This window comes from Hippopotamus amphibius, chromosome 8 (genome assembly GCF_030028045.1).
Source record: "Hippopotamus amphibius kiboko isolate mHipAmp2 chromosome 8, mHipAmp2.hap2, whole genome shotgun sequence".
NCBI lineage: Eukaryota > Metazoa > Chordata > Mammalia > Artiodactyla > Hippopotamidae > Hippopotamus > Hippopotamus amphibius.
Window position 1 is genome coordinate 113,470,195 of NC_080193.1, and position 23,036 is coordinate 113,493,230.

The 23,036-nt window shown below is 34.6% G+C and overlaps 1 protein-coding gene across 1 annotated transcript in view; it reads right to left on the bottom strand.

The window, feature by feature from the left end:
- Window positions 1–23,036, bottom strand: part of ANKAR (ankyrin and armadillo repeat containing) — a 67,535-nt gene that overhangs the window by 10,414 nt on the left and 34,085 nt on the right. Inside the window, exons 9-16 of the mRNA XM_057744412.1 lie at window positions 20,825–20,929; window positions 19,210–19,451; window positions 14,242–14,410; window positions 9,132–9,373; window positions 8,807–8,960; window positions 8,560–8,721; window positions 3,271–3,377; window positions 1,948–2,070 (exon numbers count right to left, since the gene is read on the bottom strand). Coding sequence (XP_057600395.1) covers window positions 1,948–2,070; window positions 3,271–3,377; window positions 8,560–8,721; window positions 8,807–8,960; window positions 9,132–9,373; window positions 14,242–14,410; window positions 19,210–19,451; window positions 20,825–20,929 — 1,304 coding nt within the window. The remainder of the gene's footprint in view (window positions 1–1,947; window positions 2,071–3,270; window positions 3,378–8,559; window positions 8,722–8,806; window positions 8,961–9,131; window positions 9,374–14,241; window positions 14,411–19,209; window positions 19,452–20,824; window positions 20,930–23,036) is intronic.

Consider the following 23,036-nt stretch of genomic DNA (forward strand, 5'->3'; position numbering starts at 1 on the left):
CGAGTTTTCTGCTGCTGCTAATAATCATATGAAAGTGCTATAGGTACATACTGAAATATTTATAGAATAAATTATATGATGCCTGAGATTTGCTTCAAAAGTAATATAGGGGAAGTGAGAGAATATATAAATGTAATAAGATTGGCCATGAGTTGATAACTGCTGAAGTTAGGTCATGGGAATATTTGAGTTCATTATGCTACTTTGTCATTCTATTTCTGTTTGAAATTTTCCATCATAAAAATTAGTACTTACTAAGTAGTCACCTGGTCACAGGCAAGAAGAAAGGTATTAGGTACAAAGGAATAGGGTTCAGAGAGTGAAGCAGGTGGTAACAGTCTGGGAGGAAAAGCAGAATGATTGAGTGTGGAATGGGAAGTCGAAGGAAAGGGAGACGACGCGCGTCCCTGAGGAAAGGGTAATAAGAGTAAAGTGTGGAAGGAACAGAGGAGAGAAGGAAGAAACATGGCTTAGAAAGTCAGTCAGACATGAATTCCTCACCCTGTTTTTGCCCATGTTATAGCAGCACTTCTCCGTCTTTTTGTGTATTACAGCAGAGTAAAATTCTATATTAAAAAAAAATAATGCATTGACTTCATTTCTCCCCCTTACAACCCTCCTTCCTTCCTCAAAATCTCCCAGAACTGTGAGAGACATAGTTGGCAGTTTTCTTCTTTTATTGCTAAATGCACTGTAGGTAGCAAAAGTTTGGGAGTTTCTCTGTTTCTCTAGGGTTAGTGTGGCTCACGGACCAGCGGTAAGCCACAGAATGGTTGACAACAAGATAATAGAAACTGAGCGTGAGCACTTAAAAGAAAGAGCTCTTCCTTGCAGTTAAATACCAGTTAATAAACTAATAAAGGGAAATTTTTTTTAAAAATCACCATTAGGCAGATGCCATTGTAATTGCTATTGCATCAGTGGATCCTAAAATTGGTGAGCAAAAGTTATGCAAAACAGAATATTTCCTTAGATATTTGTTAATTACAAAGGGAAGAACAGTAACTTTACAGTGGAGAAATATGGCAGATATCACTTTAATCAGGCACCCAAAGTTAACATTGCCAGTTGTAAGACGTATCAACATCGTGTACCCCCTGAAATGATGCACTGGGAAAGTAAGTGAAGACTATGGTGTTCTTGCCAAAACGCATAAACCTCAGTTTAAGCATGAGAAACATCAGATAAATTGAGGAACATTCTACAAAATAACTGGCCTGAACTCATCAAAAATATCACAATCATGAAAGAAAGTCACAAAAGACAAAGGACTGAGTGTCACAGCTTAAAGGAGACTAAAGAGACATGGTAACTAGATGCAAGGTGGGATCCTGGATTGGATTCTGGAATAGGAAAAGGACATTGGTAAGAAACTGGCAAAATTTAAAATGAAGTCTGCAGATTAGCAAATAGTATTGTATAGATGTTAATTTCTTGGTTGACATCCAGGAAAGCTGTATGAAGGATAGCTAGAACACTCTGAGCTATTTTTGCAAATTTATGGAAAGTCTAAAATTATTTCAAAATTTAAAGTTTGGTTGCTTTAAAATTATCTCCCCATAACAGATTGCTGGGAAAATGCTATTGCTTCATCACAAATAGTTTGAGAACCACCACTCTAGAATACTGGGTGGGTAAGAAGTGGATGACTGAGGGTTGAAAGGTCATAAAATTAGGTTAAAGTTTGATGCATCCAAGACAGAAGAGATTTGTTTTTTGGCTCTTCACCAAGCATTAAAATTGCTACATTTCAAAGATGAAATATGACAAATATGAGAAATACAGAGCAATATTATTCCATCATTAGAAACTAACAACCTACCAAAAAGATTTTACATTTCTTAAATAATACATTTGAATATTACCATGAAAAAGATGAAATTTTGAGGATGTAGTCTGAAAATCATTTTCTTCTAAATGAACTCTAACATTTTGTGAAGTTATTACCTTATCTTGTGAGTGAAGAAGATAAAGGACATCAGCATAATTAAATCCTTCATTTTCTTGTAATTCATTCTGTAACTGATCATTCCTTAGCACAATGCATGCCAAGGAAAATGCCACTTCAACCTAAATATGTGATTTTCATAAATTAATTTTTTTCATGCATGGTTTATCAAACAACATATTTCATTATACAAATGTTTATATAAGATATGCCAATTCAAAGGTACCATAAAATCCATTAATTCCATTTCTCTGAGTAGTATTTAGAGAGTGGTATGTACAGCTTCTGAAGAAATGTCCCTTGTAATTTTTAACGGCTGAGAAAATATCCTGTGTGCTGCACAACCACAAAGCTCCATCCGAGGGCATAGGGGGAGGCAACCAGGGCCTGCAGGACATGCGAAGAGGTTTATCTTAAGTGCAGAGTTGCATTCCTTCTACATCAAAAAAAGGTTTTTTGAATTACCTAGCATGGATTAAAAAGCTGTCCTGAACTGCTTGTTAGCTACCGATCATGGAGTTGTAAGCAAAGCACTGGGGAATTGCCCTGAGGAAGTTTTCCTCTTCTAATTCTGGAGTCATTTAAGGAGGCTGCTAATGAACTTTGTTTATTATTGGGCTCAATAGACAAATTTTTAAAGAACTACACCATGCATTTCTGTGAAAAGTGTTGTGATTTGAAAAGCACGACTATCATTGCAAAAATATTTACTATAGAATCTTACTTGAGGAAAAGCATTAAAATGCATTTATGTTCTAAGAAGTTTAAGAAATTGAAAATATATACTGAAATACAGACAGTTGCAACTGAAGTAAACTGTTTTGCCATGAAAATGCACATTTTAAAATAAAAATGTATTTTTACAGTATCCACCCTTGAGAAAACTATTGCTGCTAGGCAACACAGGCTGCTTGGTAGAAGGCAGGGCTGTTTCGATGGTGCGGCACTGACAGGATTCACTTATATTTGAGAAATTTTGCCACATAACTCACACATCCTCATTATCCCCACCTAGTTTTAGCAACCAGTATCTGAGGAAGTAGGGAGGAAATTCTATGAATAATCAAATATATGAGGAAGGAAACTTCTTTGTTGAGTAAGGATATAAGACTTATTATATTTGAAGAAACCATATTTTAATAAAATTTAGTAATATCTTTACTACTATCTTTGCAGCAAACTTTTTTGTTTAAAACTAGGATTTTGTTTAAAAGGTTAAATATTTTTATTATACTTGTGAGCTTGCCTAAAGATACAAATTATTCTTAAAAAGTCATTTATGTTAATTCTTACTATATCACACAAAAAAATCTTATATATACCTTAATGTTAGGAGAAGGGTGATTTCTCAGTAGCTGAATAAGTACTGGAAAGGCATTTTCATCTACAACAAATTGTTGACTAATGGGATTGCTTGTATGGGCGACACCTGTAAGGATCCACATGTCAATGAGATAATATTTTTTCCATCTTGGAAATGGTAAAGTCAAAAATAGCTCAACATATTTGGGATGATATGTCCTAGCGTAATATGGTTGGTACATTACAAAAGGAAATGCTATATTGACATATTTTGCCTTAAGTTTTTAAAAGGAAAAGCAGATAAACATGGAAAATTTACTGTTAGATGTATAGATGGTTTTCTAATAGTCACAAAAACAAAGAAATAAGGAGTGCTGGACTATCAGGGAATAATAATGTAATAGCTATCATTTATTAAAAAATTATTGGGACTTCCCTGGTGGCGCAGTGGTTAAGAATCCGCCTCCCAATGCAGGGGACACGGGTTTGATCCCTGGTCAGGGAAGATCCCACATGCCATGGAGCAACTGAGCCTGAGTGCCACAAATACTGAGCCTGCTATCTAGAGTCCATTAGCCACAACTACTGAGCCCGAGTACCACAACTACTGAAGCCCCTGCGCCTAGAGCCTGTGCTCCACAAGAGAAGCCACCACAATGAGAAGTCCGTGCACGGCAACAAAGAGTAGCCTCTGCTTGCCACAAGTAGAGAAAGCCTGCACAGAGCAATGAAGACCCAATGCAGCCAATAAATAAATTAATTAATTAATAAATAAACCTGTAAAAATAATTATGTGCAAGGTACTTCAGTTTATAGTTGCTAATGTTTTCCATAAAAAGTTTGCTTTTATAAAAATAACTAGAATAATCACCTGGTTAAAATTTCTGGATTCCTTAAATACACATACTAAAAAGATAACCTTACTTCTCCTTTTAAACATATTACTTTAAATTGCAGGTCTAATCTCAATGAAGAAACTCAAATCATCTCTTTCTAGTGGACATGCACAATTTAAATTTTGTTCTTTTGCCAATAAATGTCACCACATATATACAGTGAGTTTACATACTTAGATATAAATACAAGGTTGAGCCCCTTTATGAACAATGAAGAGAAACCACCTATTTACTATGACCTAGGGAAGTTTGAAGGGACTAAGGGAAATATGATAGAAGGAGCAAAGAACACTTTTGTTTCCTTGTTCCCTACCCCCTCCCTGCACTGGCCACCAGGGGACGTACACAAACACTAATTACATGAATATTCTTCATTCAGCCAACAGGTATTGAATGACTGGGGTGCTAGGCACTGAGGTAGGAGGTAGGGCTAAAAGAAGGAATTAGAATCTCTACCCTCAAGGAATTTATATTTTATAGGGTAAGCAACTATTTAAATATATGATTTCAATACCATGCAATAAATGCTTTGACAGAGATTAGAAAAGTATGCTTGAAGCACAGAAGAGGGATCGTTCACTTCAGAGTAGGTGGGAAAGGAGTGGGTAGGGAGGTTTCAAGGGGTGAAGATGGTGGAGGTGGTGTTATAAGATGAATACCCTCAAATCTTTGACTGAATCTTCACATATTAATAATGGAATGAAACTCAAAATTTAAGTTTGGAAAAGAATCGCTACAAGCAGTAGGTTGAACAATTCTCAGAGCTCACACCTGTCTAGGAGTGGTTTGTGTTCCTAGTGGCCAGAGTACAGACACCTCATAATGCAAAGGACTATACAAAGAGATGGAGTCCTCTGAAAGGAATCATCTCAACAGCACGGGGTTAAGTTAGTTCCAAAGTAAAGGCTGCTCTAGAATTGTCCTAACAAGGGTTAAAAGCTAGCTGGAAAAGGATCAACTTGATCCCAAGTAAAATAACTGCATGCCAGAATAGAGCCTAACTCTCTTTAAAGGAAAACAATAAGATGCAGCACGTATCAATTTAAAACTCACAATGCCCAGCATTCAATCAAAATTTCTAATACATGATTTTAAAGTATGGAATACCTAAGATAAAAGTGGCAAGATGTGTGCAAGAATTGTACACTGAAAACTATAAACATTTCTGGGAGATATTAAAGAAGGCCTAATTAATGGAGAAATAGACCATGTTTACGGATTGGAAGACGATATTAATGGGATGTATGTTCTCCCCAAATTTACTTATAGATTCCATGCAATTCCAATCAAAATAACAGAAGATCTTTTTCAGAAATTGACAGGTCAATTTTTTAAATTATATGGAAATACAGAGGACCTGAAACAGCCAAAACAGCTTTGAAAAAAGAATAGCAAATTTGAAGGACTTAAGCTATCTGCTTTCAAGATTTACTGTAAGTCTACAGTAATTAAGACAGTGAGTATAACATAAAGATAGACAACTAGCTAAACAGAGCTGAATAGAAAGTCAAAAATAGACCCACAAATATCCAGTCAACTGATTTTTGACAGAAGTGCCTAGCTAATTCAATGGAGGAAAAGATAATCTTTTCAATAAATGATGCTGAAGCAACTGGACAGCCTTATGAGAAAAAATGAATCTTGGCCATATGCAAAAATTAACTCAAAATGGATCATACGTCAAAATAGAAGAAAACAGAAAAACTTTATGATCTTGGGTTTAGCAGAGAGTTCTGAAAGAGGACACAAAACCTACAGGCTGAACAATTTTTAAATCAATGAACTGGACTTCATCAAAATTTAAAACTTCACCTCTTCAAAAGACCCTATTACAAAAATGGGAAGATAACACAGACTGGAAGAAAATTTATGCAAAACATACATCTAACAAAAGAGTTGTATCTAGAATTTATAAAGAATGCTTATGACTTAAGACAACACAATGTAAAAAATGGGCAAGATATTTGAAGGACACTTTATTAAAGAAGATATACAAACGACACACATGAAATAATGCTTTACATCATCAGTCATTAGGAAAATGCCAATTAAAACCACAAGAAGATTTACTACGTACCCGCTACAATAGTAAAATTACCATACTAAGTGTTGATGAGGATGTGAAGCTACTGGAACTCACACATAGCTGGTAGGAGTGCAAAATGGTACCACAACTTAGAAAAACAGTCTGGCAGTTTCTTTAAAAGTTAAACTCCTACCATATGACCCAGCAATCCTACTTCTAGATATTTACTCAGGAGAAATGAAAACGTATCTTTACCAAAACTTGAACACAAATGTTCATAACAGTTTTATTTATAATAGCAAGAAACAGGAAACAATCCAAATGTCCATCAATGGGTTCATGGATAAACAAATCATAATATATCCATAAGCATTAGGGTTTTCCAGAGAAAGAGAACCAATGGGATATATGTATATATATCATAAGGCATAAAATTAACCATCACACCATACAATGGAATACTACTTAGCATTGAAAGAGAGGTATCTTATTGATATGTGATACAATAATATGGATGAATGTCAAAATAATTATGCTGAGGGAAAGAAGCAAGAAAAAAGTACACCTGTATAATTCTATTTATGTAAAATTCTACAAAATGCAAAGTAATCAACAGTGATAGAAAATAAATCAGCGGTGGAAGTCATTTAATATCAAAATTTTTAAATAATTTTGTGCTTAGGATCCATGCCATAAATTCAAAAAGGATAAATGAGCACATTATTTTATAAAGAAAAAATCAGAAGCTTATGTTTTAATATGTAAAATACAATAAAGCCATTCTCAAGACCAGTGGTTATCTGAGGATGGGGTGCAAAGAGCGAGGAATTATGAAGGGACAGTGAAACACTTGGAGGTGATGATTATATTCTCTAACTTGATTGCGCTGATGGTGTCCGTGCTGAATACGTCAACACTCATCAAACTGTACACTTTAAGTAATGTATTTAATGTTTTATTCTATTGTATATTTTATTTAAATATCTTATATGTAAATTGTATTTCAATAGCACTTAAAAAAACACATTTTAAAAGCTCTAGGTGTGCAAAGAAGCAGGAAAATATGCTTCATAATCAAGAAAAAAAAAAACCAAAAGAAAGAGACCCAGATATGACGGATATGCTGGAACTAGTTACAGGGATGTTAAACCAGCTATTTTATGTAAAATAGATGGCTAGTGGGAAGCTGCTGCATAACACAGAGAGATCAACTTGATGACAGGTGATGACCTAGAGGTGTGGGACAAGGGAGGGTGGGAGGGAGGCACAAGAGGGAAGGGATATGGGGATATATTCATAAATTCAGCTGATTCACTTTGTTATACAGCGGAAACTGGCGCAACAGTGTAAAGCAATTATACGCCAATAAAGATCTGAAAAAAAAAACCAGCTGTTTTAAATATGCTCCATATGTGCACGAGTGTAGAAGAAAACACGAACGTGATGAAGAAGAAAAAGGAAGGGGCATGTGTGTGCAAAAAGTCTAAGCTGGTGACTTTGAAAGCGAGAGTTTTTTATGTAGTTCTATCAGAGAGCTCCTTGTCTACAGCAAACGTGGACAGCTTTGAAGTGAACTAATGAGGATAAACTGAATACACACACACGTATATCAGTTATCTTTGTATTTGTGTTATCATTTACTAGGATTCTAGATATAATTATCCTTTATACTGTAGACTGGCTAAAAGAACAACAAAAGTATCTTGTCTGACATGATTGCCTTGAAGCAGTTAGTGAATTTCAGCAAAGTAGCTTTTCTAAGAAAAAAGGAAAAAAAATTTTTTTTGAAACCAATTCCTACATTCTTCATCCAGCTAGATTTTTTTAAATAAAGTTTTAGGTTTTTTTTCTCTTGTCTACAGGGAGCAGCCTACCATCAGTCTCACACATTCATGCAGGTCAGCAAAGAACACGATTTTTTATTTTTGGCAGGTCAGTCACTGACAGTTCTACAGCATTTTTCAGATATCCCAAAAGGTTAATCCTTTGGAAAGAAAGGAACAACAAGACCTAGTGGCCACTATATAAACAAAGAATCATTACGGAAAGAGACTGGAACTGAAAAATGTGCCACAGCATTAGAAACACTTCTATATCTTCAAAAACATATAGTTCCTGAGATTCAAAATAAGAAATATTTTTCTCTTAAACTTAAAAAAGGAGATTCCTTGAAATCAAAATAGCCAAGGCTATTTCTCATTCTAACCAGAACTCAAGAGCAAGGCTGATATAATATGCTTAATTGCACCACTTTTACTCATTAAAGTCTTGGAGAAATAAAAACTTGATAATAATAGGTTAAATATGGTTAAGGGCTACAACAGTAGGGATAGAGAGGAAGAGAAGTATTTACTGATATTTTTAAAACTGAGAATAAATTTACAAACCAATACAGATGGATCCCACAGCTTTGATGACACTCAGAAGTGTGCCTTCAGCTATTTTACTAATCCTTAGTAAGCGAACCAGTGGTGCAATGCCATTCCCTTCACATATTTGATTTTGGTGTATCCTGCTGTCCTTACTTAGCGCTATGACTGCTTCACCTCCTGGCAAAGAAAAGCAAGAAACATGTCTAATACTCCAAAAGTCCTGTTCTATATTATACAGATTTATGCATAGAAAATAACTTACCAACATACTGCATTTTAGCTGATGGTGATAAAAGCATATTTATTATAAAGTTGTATCCAATCTGTTCTGCCATATACTTTTGTTGTTTTAGTGTTTGTCCTGCCAAGGCCCAAAGTGCTACAGCTCCTTGTTCCTTAACATCTATTTGAAACGCCTATTTAAAAAAATATTCCATTCAGTCAATGAGGATTTATTGAATACCATAGGAATGTATGTTGAGTAAAATGTTTATTCTAGAATTGGTTTTAGTTTGCTTTTCACTTAACTAAATTCAATATTAAATACTTTGTCTAAGAAAAATGAAACGTAATCTTAAAAGTCCTACCTTGAGGAGTTTTAAAAGATATTTACTTAATGACTTCTCCAAAAATGCTCTCTGTATAGAAGGGTTGTAACTTGCCAGTGCTTCCACAGCCATTGCACCCTTCACTTGGACATTAAGTTGTTTTCTTTTAAAAAGAGCCACCAGAGGAGGAATGGCTCCTTCCATAGCCATAGCATCCTGAACTTCCTTATTGTCACGTGCAACCTCAGCAATTGTAACAGAAGATACAGCTGTCAACACATCTTCAAATGAATTCAAGAACCAGTTAAAAAATCTTTTAAAAAGTAAGAATATAAAAATGCAGCATATCACTAGTTTCCCATATTTGAAAATCAAATTTGTGGAGTTTAGAAAATGTAGAAAATAAAGAAAAATAGAAAAAAGAAATAAAACTGTCTGGACTTTCACCACTCAAGTGCAAACATTTCATTTAATCTCATCCACTATTTTTATAAATATATATTTATAATCTGTTATAAAATATAGATAACTTTAGTGTTACAGACATATTTAATACAGTTGTACTATAAACACAATATCCTGCATTTTAATTAACCAATAAAATTTTTCCCATTCTTTATGAACATCAGTGTCTCCTAAATATTCCATTAATGGGTGTATCACATTTCCTTAAACATTTACATTTTAAAGAATAATGTGTTGTTTCCAACTTCTCACTGTTTTAAACAATGCTTAGGAGAAACCCTGGCACATTTCCTTCCTATTTGTGTTTTTTCCGTTAGTAGAGAGCCCTAGAAATTACTGGAATAACTTAATACATTTGCAGTAAATTTTTCTTTTTTTGCCTTTTTTTCTTTTTTTTTAATTGAAGTATAGTTGACAAAACAATATTATGTTAGTTTCAGGTATACAATGTAGTTATTTGATATTTAAATATATTATGAAATGATCACCTCAAAAAGTAACCATCTATGCCCATACAAAGTTATTTCAATATTCCTGAACATATTCCTTATGCTGTTTATCATATCCTCGTTATTTATTTTATAATTGGAAGTTTGTACCTCTTAATCCCCTTCACTTGTTTCACACAACCCGCAAACTCCCTTTGCCTCTGGCAACCACCAGTTTGTTCTCTGTATCTATGAGTCTGTTTTTGTTTTGTTTATTTGTTTTGGTGTTTAGATTCCACATATAAATGAATATATTTGTCTAACCTAAGTCACTTAGCATAATACCCTCTAGTTCCATCCATATTGTTGCAAATAGCAAGATTTCATTCTTTTTTATGGCTGTGAATATTCCATTGTGTATATATACTACATCTTCTTTATTCATTCATCTATCAATAGGCACTTAGGTTGCTTCAATATCTTGACTATTGTAAATAATGCTGCATTGAACATAGAGGTGTTTTTATCTTTCTGAATTAGTGTTTAAGTTTTCCTTGGGTAAATACCTAGAAGTGGAATTTCTGGATCATTTGGTAGTTCCATTTTTGATTTTTTGAGAAATCTCCACCCTTTTATCCATATTGGCTGTACCAATTTACATTCCCACCAACAGTGCACAAGGGTTCTTTTTTCTCCACATCCTCACCAACACTTGTTATTTGCTATCTTTTTGATGACAGCCCTTTAGACAGGTGTGAAATGCTATCTCATTGTGGTTTTGATTTGCATTTCCCTGATGATTAGAGATGTTGAGCATCTTTTCATATGTCACTTGGCCATCTATATGTCTTCTTTAGAAAAATATCTATTTAGGTCCTCTGCCCATTTTTTAATTGGATTGTTAGGTGTTTTTGTTTTCCTTGTTGTTGAGTCATTTGAGTTCTTTATATTGGATATTAGGCTCTTATCAGATATATTGTTTGCAAATATTTTATCCCAATCAGTAGGTTTTCTTATTTTGTTGATGGTTTCCTTTGCTGTGAAAAGCTTTTCAGTTTGATTTAGTCCCATTTGTTTATGTTTGGTTTTGTCTCACTTGTCTGAAGAGAAAAATTCAAAAAATATTGCTAAGATCAGTGTCAAAGAGCATACTGCATGTTTTCTTCTAGAAGTTTTAAAATTTCAGATCTTACATTTAAGTCTTTAATCCACTTCGAGGTTTTTTTTGTATATGGTATAAGAAAGTGTTCAGTTTGATTCTTTTGCATGTAGCTGTCCAGTTTCCTAACACCATTTATTGAAGAGACTATCTTTTCCCCATTGTATATTCTTTTGTTACAGATTAATTGACCATATAAGCATGGGTTTATTTCTGGGCTTTCTATTCTATTCTATTGATTTATGTGTCTGTTTTTGTGCCAGCATGATACTTTTTGGTTACTATAGCTTTGTAGTATAGTTTGAAATCAGGGAGTGTTTACCTCCAGCTCTGTTCTTCTTTCTCAAGATTGCTTTGGCTATTCGGGTCTGTTGTTGTTCCATATAAATTTGCAGGTGAAATTATACTATATACAGAAAAATTATACTATCGTTTGTTCCAGTTTGGTGAAAAATGCCATTGGTATTTATTAAAGATGTCATTGAATCTGTAGATTGCCCTACATAGTACAGCCATTTTAACAATATTAATTCTTCCAATCCATGAGCTTGGTATATATTTCCATTTATTTGTGTCAACTTCAATTTCTTTCATCAGTGTCATAGTTTTTAGAATCCAGATCTTTCACCTCCTTGGTTAAATTTATTCCTAGGTATGTTATTCTTTTTGATGGAATTGTAAATAAGATTGTTTTCCTAATTTCTCTGATACATCATTATTAGTGTACACAAATGCAATGGATTTCTGTATATTAATTTTGTATCCTGCAACTTTACTGAATGCATTTATTAGATCTAATAGTTTTTTGGTGGCATTTTTATACTCTATATAGTATAACTTCACCTGCAAACAGTGACAATCTTACTTCTTTCCAATTTGGAGTCCCTTTATTTTAATTTTTTTTTCTTTTATAATTTCTGTGGCTAGAACTTCTAATACAAGTTGAATAAAAGTGACAAGAGTGGGTATCCTTGTCACATTCTTGATCTTAGAGGAAATGCTTTCAGCTTTTCACTATAGAGTATGATATTAGCTGTGATTTTGTCATATATGGCCTTTATTATGTTGAGGTATGTTCCCTCTATACCCACTCTGTTGAGAGCTTTTATTATAAATGGATGTTGAATTTTGTCAGAAGGTTTTTTGCATCTATTGAGATGGTGATAGAATTTTTATCCTTTGTTAAAATGTTAATGTGGTATATCACATTGATTAATTTGTGGACACTGAACCATTCCTGAGATAAATGCCACTTTATCATGGTGTATGATCCTTTTAATGTATTGTTGAATTTAATCTGCTAATACTTTCTTGAGGATTTTTGCATCCATGTTCATCAGGGATATTGGCATGTAATTTTCTTTTTTTGTAGTTTCTTTGGTTTTGGCATCTGGGTAATGGTGGCCTCAAAGAATGAGTTTGGAAATGTTCCTTCCTCTTCAATTTTTTGGAATAGTTTGAAAAGGATAGGTGTTAACTCTTCCACAAGTGTTTGGTAGAATTCACCTGTGGGTTGTCTAGCTCTGGACTTTAGTTCATTGGGAGTGTTTTTTTTTTTTTTAATGATGCAGTTTCACTGCTAGTATTGGTCTACTTCTATTTATTCCTGATTAGTTTATCCATTTGTTCTAGGTTGTCCAATTTGTTGGTATATAATTGTTTGTAGCAGGATCTTTTGGTCTTTTGTATTTCTGTGGTTGAAAGTTGGAACTTCCCCTTTTTCACTTATAATTTTATTTATTTGGGCCCTCTCTCTTTTTTCTTGATGAGTTTGGCTAAAGGCTCATCAATTTTGTTTATCTTTGCAAACAACCAGTTCTTAGTTTCCTTGATCTTTTTCTATTTTTTTTGTCTCTATTTCATTTATTTCCACTATGATCTTTATTATTTCCTGCATCTACCAACTTTTTTGCTTGTTCTTCTCTCTTAGAACTACTTTTGCTAAATCCTATAGATTTTTGAAAGTTGTACTTTTATTTTTCCTTAAGGTATTTTCTGATTTCCTCTTTGATTTCTTCATTGACCCACTGGCTTTTTTTAGTAACATACAGTTCAGTCTCTAAGTGTTTGTGTTTTTCCCATTTTCCTTCCTGTAACTGATTCCTAGTTTCATACCCTTGTGGTCAGAAAAAATGCTTGATATAATTTCTATCCTCTTAAATTTGTTTTATGGCCTGGCATGCTATTTATGTGGAGAATGTTCCATGTGCACTTGAAAAGAATGTATATTCTCCTGTGTTTTTTTTTTTTAATTTTAAAGAATCTTTTTAAAGTAACTTGAGTACAGTGCTTTACTATATAGCTTCAGTGTAAGGGAGAAAAAAATATATCTTGAATTCTTCCTAGTGGATTTGTATTTCATAGTGATATGGTGAAACAGCTTTGAACCTGTGTTATAAGTATTATAGGACTGACTAAATGAATAGTGTTAATATTATTGGGTTCTCACTGTAAAAAAAAATATACAGAATGTGGAAAGGCAATAAGGAATCCTGTGGCGTTGGACTGGAATTGGAATATTGGAAATATATATAGATTTGAAGTTTACACTGTTATGTGTATGCTCACTGGAATGAGAAAATTCTTACAGAACCTAAGAGGCCATTTGCAGTAGCTGCAAAAACTGCCTCATAGCTTCTGGTATTCTTGGTATTTATATGCACTTCAGAGTCTGATCATTAGCCTGATGATCTGACGACATTGAATTTTGATATCCAATATCTAACAGCAAATCTGCAGTCCTTATTGTAACTTGAAAAATAGCTTCCGATGATCAATTTGTGTCTTATTCACTCAAGAAGACATCTACTTGGGTCCCTGGGCATATTAGCTATATTATTTTCATTACTCATGCCAATATTTCCATTTATAAAAATATCTAGTTCAACATTTAAAAAATTATGGCTTTGAGAGTCAATTCCTTTTATAAATCCAGCAGTTTAAATTTAAATGTTTCAGAAGTTAGGCTATATTACATATGTCTAGATCCATCCTAAGATAAATCCAGGACATCTATTCATAAAGGACAGGTCCAAACCTGTGTTTGCTTCACTAAATATATCTGGTCACTTTAAAATATATAGAAATAGAGACTTACCTGAATCAGAGCTCAGAAATGTGATAAGATATGGGATGCCTTTGTGGTCTCTCACAGCTCTTTGATTGTTTTTGTTTCCCATACATAATACCCGTATACAGTTCATTACATTTACTAGCACACTTTCTATGTCTAAGTTCAAGAGATTTATCAGAGCTGGGATTCCATTCTAAAAGTAAACAAAAATATTCAATTTTAATTGAATTTATTTAAGATGTATGCAATCTTTATTTAGAAACACAAGTCTATAATCTTTCTTGCTTTAAATATCTGCTTATTTAAGAAAGAGCAATTGCCCAAAACAAATGTGTCTACGGATATGGCACATTAAGTGACAGTTATTACAACTTTAAGCATGTCATGTTTAACATTAAGGTAAGTATTCTATAAATATATATATTTTTTCTTTTTTGGTCTCACCATGCAGTATGTGGGATCTTTGTTCCCCGACCAGGGATCAAACCCGTGCCCCCAGCATTGGAAGTGCGGAGTCTTAACCACTGGACCGCTAGGGAAGACCCTATAAATATATTTTCAAATAGCCTCCTCTATACCAAAATAATTTGAGGCTGCAAGTTCACTGTAACATTTAAGTATCTAAAAGTGAAACAACTGAGTAATATCATTTGTATAGAGTGTCCATTTGGAAATATTTGCCATTGTATACATTGCACTGGTAATTGGTAATTACTATTTATGCAACACAAAATATTATTTTTAAATATTAAGTTTCTTAATTTTAAGTGGAGAAAAATGGCATTTATTCCTACTAACAGAAATAATGCAAGAATATTAAAGATAAGAAACAGAAATATAACATCATTTTCAATAATGCTAGGAGACATCTGTAATGTTGAATGATAATAAATGTTTATGGGTAGCCAACAGGGATGAGAGAGCTCTCCCATGACCACCAGCTACAGGAAATACTGGCAGAGCACAGTTTTCCAAAGCAAGTGGCTCTACACACACACACACACACACACACACACACACACACACACACACACACATACACACAATTCCCTGTCTGGAACAATAGGAACGGGTATGGAGGATGGCAGCAGGATCTTTCCTGGACCAATCTGTCAGGAAGCTTCAAAAATTAAGGAAGGCAAGGATGCATAAAGAATGATACCAATAGGATGTTTGGAACAAGCAGTCTTATTGGTGAGATAAAAAGGAAGAGATAGACTTTTGTACTGTGGAGAAATAGAATCTATTTTATGGGTACTATCCACCAGTCCCTGTTGGCTAAGGGAAAGTGAAGCTGAAAGGACCCATGCATACAACCCTGTAGCATAGGTCATACTCTTGCTAACCTAGAACATGGATCTGGGCCCTTTCCCGCATGTATTTCCTGCAAATAGCTAGACCAGAAAGAGCTTGCCTCATTCAAAGTGAGTAATGATGAAAAAGGAACGAGAACAGGATCTGTCCAAATATAAGGAAAAAAATAGGAAAAACTTATGACAAATAAAGAAAGCTCATAGGAAAAATATGCCACAAAGTAGATGAAAAACTTTAACTGAAAATGGTACATTGTTATCAATGAAAAAAATCAGTTAGGCAATCACCTCTGTAAAACAAGGGTGTACAGGAGAAACACCAGTGCTCAGGGAAGATTTTTTGAGACAAGGGGTGGTGAAATAAGAGCTGGAAAAGCTTAGGAAAGATGTGGCGAGATATAAAAGCCAAACTGTAATCTAAAATAAACAAGGCCAAAGAAACATAACAAGAGACAAGGAGGATAGGATTGAGGGGGGGAAATGAAATAAAATCAAACAGTGAATGGAAAAGGACTAGAGAGAAAATGATAGCTGTATAAAACTGGAAAATGATACAATACACAAATAATTGGTATTCCCAAAGAGAAGTGATTAGTTAATCCAGTGATCAATAAATTCAACAGTCAATTTTTGACTTTCATCTTACAACAGCATTTGACACTACTGATATTCTTCTCCTCTTTGAACATGTTTCCCAATTGGCTGAAAGGACAACAGTTTCCTTAGGTTTCCTCCTACCTCACTGGCCATTCCTTCTTAGTCTCCTTTGAGGTCCCTCCAGATCTTTCAGCTTTCTCATAGTTTCTGGTGACTCAACTTTCAGAAAAATAATACAGAATGTGATGACTTCTTACCATTTCCACTATTACCACCCTGGCTCAAGACACCACTCTCTGTCACCTGGATTACCGTATAGCTTCTTAATTAGTCTTGCTGCATCCATTCTTGCCCACCTGTTTCAACACAGGAGGTAGAGTGATAAAAGTATCTTCATGGAACTTCCCAGAACAAAATTACTCAATGGCTTAACATACACAGAGTAAAAGCCAGGTTGTCTAACAATTATCCATGTGGTCCTGCATGATGTGGTTCATCATTACCCAGCTAAGAGTGTCACCTATTTCTCTTTCTTCAACTACTTTTGCTAACTTGCTATTCCTTGAAAATTCCAAGCATACTCTCACTTTATTTACTTTGCATTTGTTTCCTCTGCCTAGAATGCCCTTCCCAACAGAAAAACAGGGCACACTTCCTCATCTATTTTAGCTTTGTACTCAAATGCCAACTTCTTATTTGAAATTTATTTTATTGAAGTATAGTTGATTTACAATGTTTTGTTAATTTCTGCTGTATAGCACAGTGATTCAGTTACACACACACACACACATATATATTCTTTTATTCATATTCTTTTCCATGATACTTTATCACAGGATATTGAATATAGTTCAGTGTGCTATACAGTAGGACTTTGTTGTTTATCCATTCTACATATAATAGTTTACATCTGCTAATCCCAAACTCCCAATCCATCCTTCCTCCACCCTTCTTCCCCTTTCAAATACCAGCTTCTTAGTGAAATACTTTTCACCAAGCTCTCCCTCTTCCCTTTCCCTGCTTTATTTTCCCCCTTAACAACTATTCTCATCAAATATACTATATTTTGTTTATTTTCTTTATTGTCTTGTTACCCCCAACTAGAATAAAAACTCCATGAAGGCTGGGATTTTGTCTGTTTTGTTCACTGCTGTAACTCTAGCATCTAGAAGTGTATTTCCATATAATAAATCCTCAAAAAGTACTCGTTCATGAATTAACTGAAAGAATAATGCAGAAAAAATATTTAAAGATATGAATTCAAGAAAACATTTTGAAAATGAAAGAAGATGAATGTACATGTTGAAAAGTCACACCAAGCCCCAGGAAAAGTAGGTAACTAACACTTATGTGTAAGTCCTGGATTTTAAAGATAAGGAAAAAAAGAGAAAGAAAACACTGCTCATATAGTAGAAGATTTTTAAAATACCAAAAATAATAACAAAATATGCCAAAACTAAGTTTAAACATGTCACATCAATAAATGTAAATGAGTTATAATCCGTAAAAAGTGAATGACAAAGCAACCCTAAATATACTGCATACAAGGGACACATTTATCCTAACTCTGGGTGATCAGAATCACTGGAGATTATAAGGTCTAAAGGAATAAGACTAACTGACTGACTAACTCTGGTTGTGGACCTGGGGGAGGGGCAAATTTCTAATATATTTTCCAAATGATTAATAACAAACTAACCAGCAAGAAATAAAATGACTCCAAAAAGTTAAAAAGAAAAGGATGGGCAAAGCCAAATTAAACACGAGAGCACAAAAGAAAAACAAAGATCACAAATCTAATTTTGGACAACATAGAATTTGGGGCAAAAGTATTACACTTGACAAAAAGGGTATATTTTATAATGCTAAATGACTCAATACATAATGAAGAAGCATCACCTGACAAAAACTATAAAAATAACTTTACTTATAACTATCTCAAAAAGATCTTACCTAAAATATTAATAGACATAATAAGGTGGCATTTATTTGAAGAAATATAACATGGCAAAGATTGCTTGGTGTTCACAAAAAAGATTTTTTTCTTCTGATTCTTTCTGGGACACAAATAAATGAGGCAGAATGGAAATAGACAACATGATAGTATTTCTTTTAACATCTTCTCATAAACAACAAGAAGCAACCACATCCCCCAGAGCTAAATAGGCAGTTGGCTTGTCTTCCATGTTGTCCCAGGTGATAGTTTTACTAGATATTTTTGCTGAGAAACAGTTTTCCCTTGGCATCTCGCACTCCTACCAGTATTGGGAGTATATCAAGATTGTAATAGCTCTTTCACCTGGGCCATTTTTGGGGATTTTTATGTAGCTATCATTCTTTTTTTTCTTTTTTCTTTTTTTTTGACTGAGAAAAAAATCTTTGTTTTTAGCATTGATATTTGGAAGTTATTACCACAATATCATCTAGGCTATCCTAGCTGATACCACCTCCTTATGTAACATGAACTCATCTCCAGCCTTTGCCAAATTGGAGCTAGCAAGATTTTATTGTGTCTCTTCCTTGCATTACTGTTCGCTTCATTTGCCTGTGGTTTTTCTCATAATAATGCCATTACCCCATGATGTGGGCTCTAGAAGTGGTACATGTGCAAGTACAACTTTTGCTCATATCCTAATGCTGTTCAGTTTATCACTCACTGGATCTTGGCTCATCCTGCTATTATTCTTGAAAGGTGTGGTAATGTCTACCACCAGACAAAGAATAGGCTTGCTTATTGGTTGCTACCAAAGTGATAGGTTTCTTAAGCTCAAGGTTCCTGAGATTTGACACAAACCCAATGTGCAGGTATGATCTCCCTGGGCCCACTCTGTTGCCTTGTGAGACTTTGGAACAGGGGAAATAGACCACCCTTTGCTGTGCTTTCTCTAGTACTGTCTTGCTCTTGTTTAATTGTGGTGCTCATAGAATTGTGGCAGGTTTGCTCTTTGCCATCTTCGTTGAGACTGGAGTTCATCCCTGAGAATTTATAAGGGCCACTGCATAGTGAAACGGGTATGTACCTTTCTAGCTTCTATATGAGAGAATTACTCAGTCAAAACGATGTTCTATTAAAAGAGCTTACATATTTGGCAATAACATCCTTGTTTTCAAGTTGAGCAATATCATATAGGATGACAGCACACCGAGAGTGTAGTTCGGGTTCATCAGAAACCAGCAGGTTGATCAAAGCTGGAATGGCTCCTGCTTCTACAAGAGCATGCACTATCCTTGCATAGGTTGAGATATTACTCAATAACCCAACTGCTTTGCACTGTAATTTTATTTTGGAACCTTTTAATAGATTGATTAAAGCAGGAATGGTGCCTGCAATGAAGAGATCAAGAAAAAGCATGAATTGTTTGTAACTATTCATAGTCAATTTATCATGATAAGATTTAAATAATGTTTATGGGTATTGCTATATAAACAATTAGCAAGTAATTTTATAAAATATTTATAAAATTACCATTTGAAACTACATAAATGTGCTTTTCCATCTTGTCTATAGTATAAGCAGCTCTCATTGTTTACACATTGATTTTCACACAGTACACAATCATACATCTCGTATTGGAAAAACTAAGCCACCTTTGAAACACTGAATTTTGGCTTAAGATCATTGATAAATAAATTATTTGAGCTACCACATGGTAGAATTCAGTCTTGGTTATTGCATCAATGTTGTGTGGCAGTGGTTTGTTCAATTATTTGAGCATTTTATTATATTTAACCCATATTTTATACAAGCAACTAAAAAATGAAAAGTGCTGAATCTAGTAAAAAGCCGTCTTAGCCTCATTAATCACCATTGGTTCAAAGATGGAAATCATTGGGCATGGTGAAAACAGAAAATATGGTTTCAGTTGGATGCTTGTTACTTTAGGTTACTTCACTTAATGTGAAGGAAAAACATTAAAGAGCACACATGACAGGCTGGAAATATAATGGGTACAATCAGGGATGTATGTATGTATTTAGCTACCTTAAATGAAATCTTCATCATGACTTACTTATCAGTGGTTCACTTTTTTGGACAAAGAGCTTTTTGTACATGTTTTTAGGAACATATTAGGGGACTACCTATAATATTTTTTTCATTCATTCATTTATTCACTCAACAAATATTTATGAAGCATCTCATTTGTGCCCAGTATTCACATTAGAGTAATAGCTACCATAAAGGATAGTGTAGATAGAGTATTTCCATTATTTCAGAAGGTTATAATGGAAGTGCTGTTCTCAAAACAGTTCTGTGAGGTGGTAACTATTTTATTAATGAGGAAATTAGGCGTGGAGAGAGTAAGCAATTAGCCTAAATTCTAAATGCAGAGCTAGTTACAAACCCACGCCTGACACTGTAACTGCTATTTTTATAAAGTGCACAAATACAGAATAGGGATAATTTTTAAGTGAAAATAAACATAAGGGTAGGATGGTGAAGTAATTTAATTTTTAAGTTGGCCAACTTTTAGAGAAATGAGATTTATGTAGTTTTTTGATCCTGTGCTGCTTCTACTTGAAATATAAAATATAAGGTTTACCAGCAAAGGAAATGATCTTAGAAAAAAGAAACATAGAAACATACCATCAACTAAAAAGTTTTCTTCACAATTAAAAATACATTTTAAAGTGATTGACTGAATATATCTCTACATAAAATAGCATAAGCAAAAGAGAGTTAATAGATTTTACATCACCTGCATCCAAAATACATTTCCAGTATTCATCATTTGCTAAGCAGATTACTTCTAAGGACATGACGGCCATCATCCTTCGTTTATAGCTTTCGCACTGCAACATTTCTGGTAAGTATTCAATAAAAAAAATACACGTTGTAATGTCACAAGAGGTAATGGAATGATGGATTCTGCTTCTGTATAGGCCGAGCGAAGCCATGAGTTGAGATCACCAACATCACCACCAACTGCATTCATTAAATTCTCCTCTGTGCATGTGAGGTGCTTAAAAGGATTGAACACCCATGATCTTTGAAGTTTACAGTCTATATAATTAGTATTTAAAAATCCTGAAATTCCTATCTTTGATCTGAATGACATGGACTGGCTGGCCACATGGTTCAGATTCACTTGGAAAATAGTAAACCTCTCTCTTGCCTGATATTGGTTGTTGAATAAAATTTGAATATGGGTTTTCAAGGATGGCAAAGTAAACTACATTACTGTCAAAAAAATTTTAATATCCATTAAATCATATATGAAGCTTTACACAATTCCTGAGTATGAAGAAGATACTCTAAAAAAATCTTGAATGAACTTATACTCTAGATAGGAAATAATACAAATATACATGATTCTAATTAATGTCTCTGGTTCAAGCAAAACCACATAGAAATATCTTTGCTCATCCCTTTTTATCCAGCCACTATAATAACAAATCTGGTCCTAACTCCTACCTAGCTAGTTCACTCCATGGCACTCTCTTTTAAAATTCAGGTTCCACTCCAAGAGCTAATCTTGGAGAGTTCTAATAAACTCTCATTCTTCTTTTACTCATAGTGGAAATGTGTAGTGTGGCGAGAGAGAACTATTATAGGGCACAAAGCAAAGAGGCAGTGGCCAGATGCTTATGACATGTTGTGTTCATGTCATTACCGGGACTTCCTAACAACAGCTGTAGGAAGGAGTGGCTGTCAAGAATTTTTTGTGCCTACTACGCTATTACTGTTAGGGGTCAGAACGTCCTACTACTGCATTTCAAATGTAACAGGATAGTCTTCTTAGTTCCCCCTCAGAAGACTAAGATATAATGATATATATGCATACAAATAAACATCAAAAACCCTATCCACTATCTCTTGGGCTGATATACTTGGAATGCGTTTCAGCACCCAGTAAATTCCAAAATCAGGTATTGAGCCAGTTTTGAAACCAGTTACTCAGACTTCTTGAATCAGTAAGGTTGAAAATCTTAAATATTTATATCTTATCCCATCCTAAAACAAGTTGTTGGGAGAAAAATCAGTTCTCATTCTCCAATTTGTTTCATTTTGGCTTTAGTTTTTATTTTATTGAAGCAATATACACTCAGCAAAATATAGTGGTTCTCATAATCCCAAAAGAAACATGTACCACAATGTTCACTGTAGCACTATTTACAATAGCCAGGACATGGAAGCAACCTAAATGCTCATCAGCAGATGAATGGATAAAGAAGATGTGGCACATATATACAATGGAATATTACTCAGCCATAAAAAGGAATGAAATTGAGTTATTTGTAGTGAGGTGGATGGACCTAGAGTCTGTCATACAGAGTGATGTAAGCCAGAAAGAGAAAAACAAATACTGTATGCTAACTCATATATATGGAATCTAAAAAAATGGTACTGATGAACCCAGTGACAGGGCAAGAATAAAGATGCAGATGTAGAGAACGGACTTGAGGACACAGGGTGGGGGTGGGGGTGAAGGGGAAGCTGGGATGAAGTAAGAGAGTAGCACTGACATATATACACTAACAAATGTAAAATAGATAACTAGTGGGAAGCTGCTGCATATCATAGGGAGATCAACTTGATGATGGGTGATGACTTAGAGGGCTGGGATAGGGAGGGGGGGAAGGAGTAGCGGGAGGGAGGGGATATATGTGTAGATGCAGCTGATTCACTAGTGCCCTGAAGAGCATCCTTGCCTTCTAGGGACACAATGGATGAGGTGAGGCAGCCCCTGGTTCTGCCCACCTTGCTCAGTTTTGCAGAGCTGATGTGCTGATGCAGCCCCGGAAGTCCCAGCTCCAGCACATCTTCAGAACTGCATTACTGGGGCCTGCCTCATGCTCAGGATGTACTCCTTTGCTCTGAGTCATTATCTTTGGGTCATTACCACTAAAACTTTGCCATTAAGGGTAACTAGACTTCCGTCCAGCAGGTGTTGGAGAGACCTGTACCAA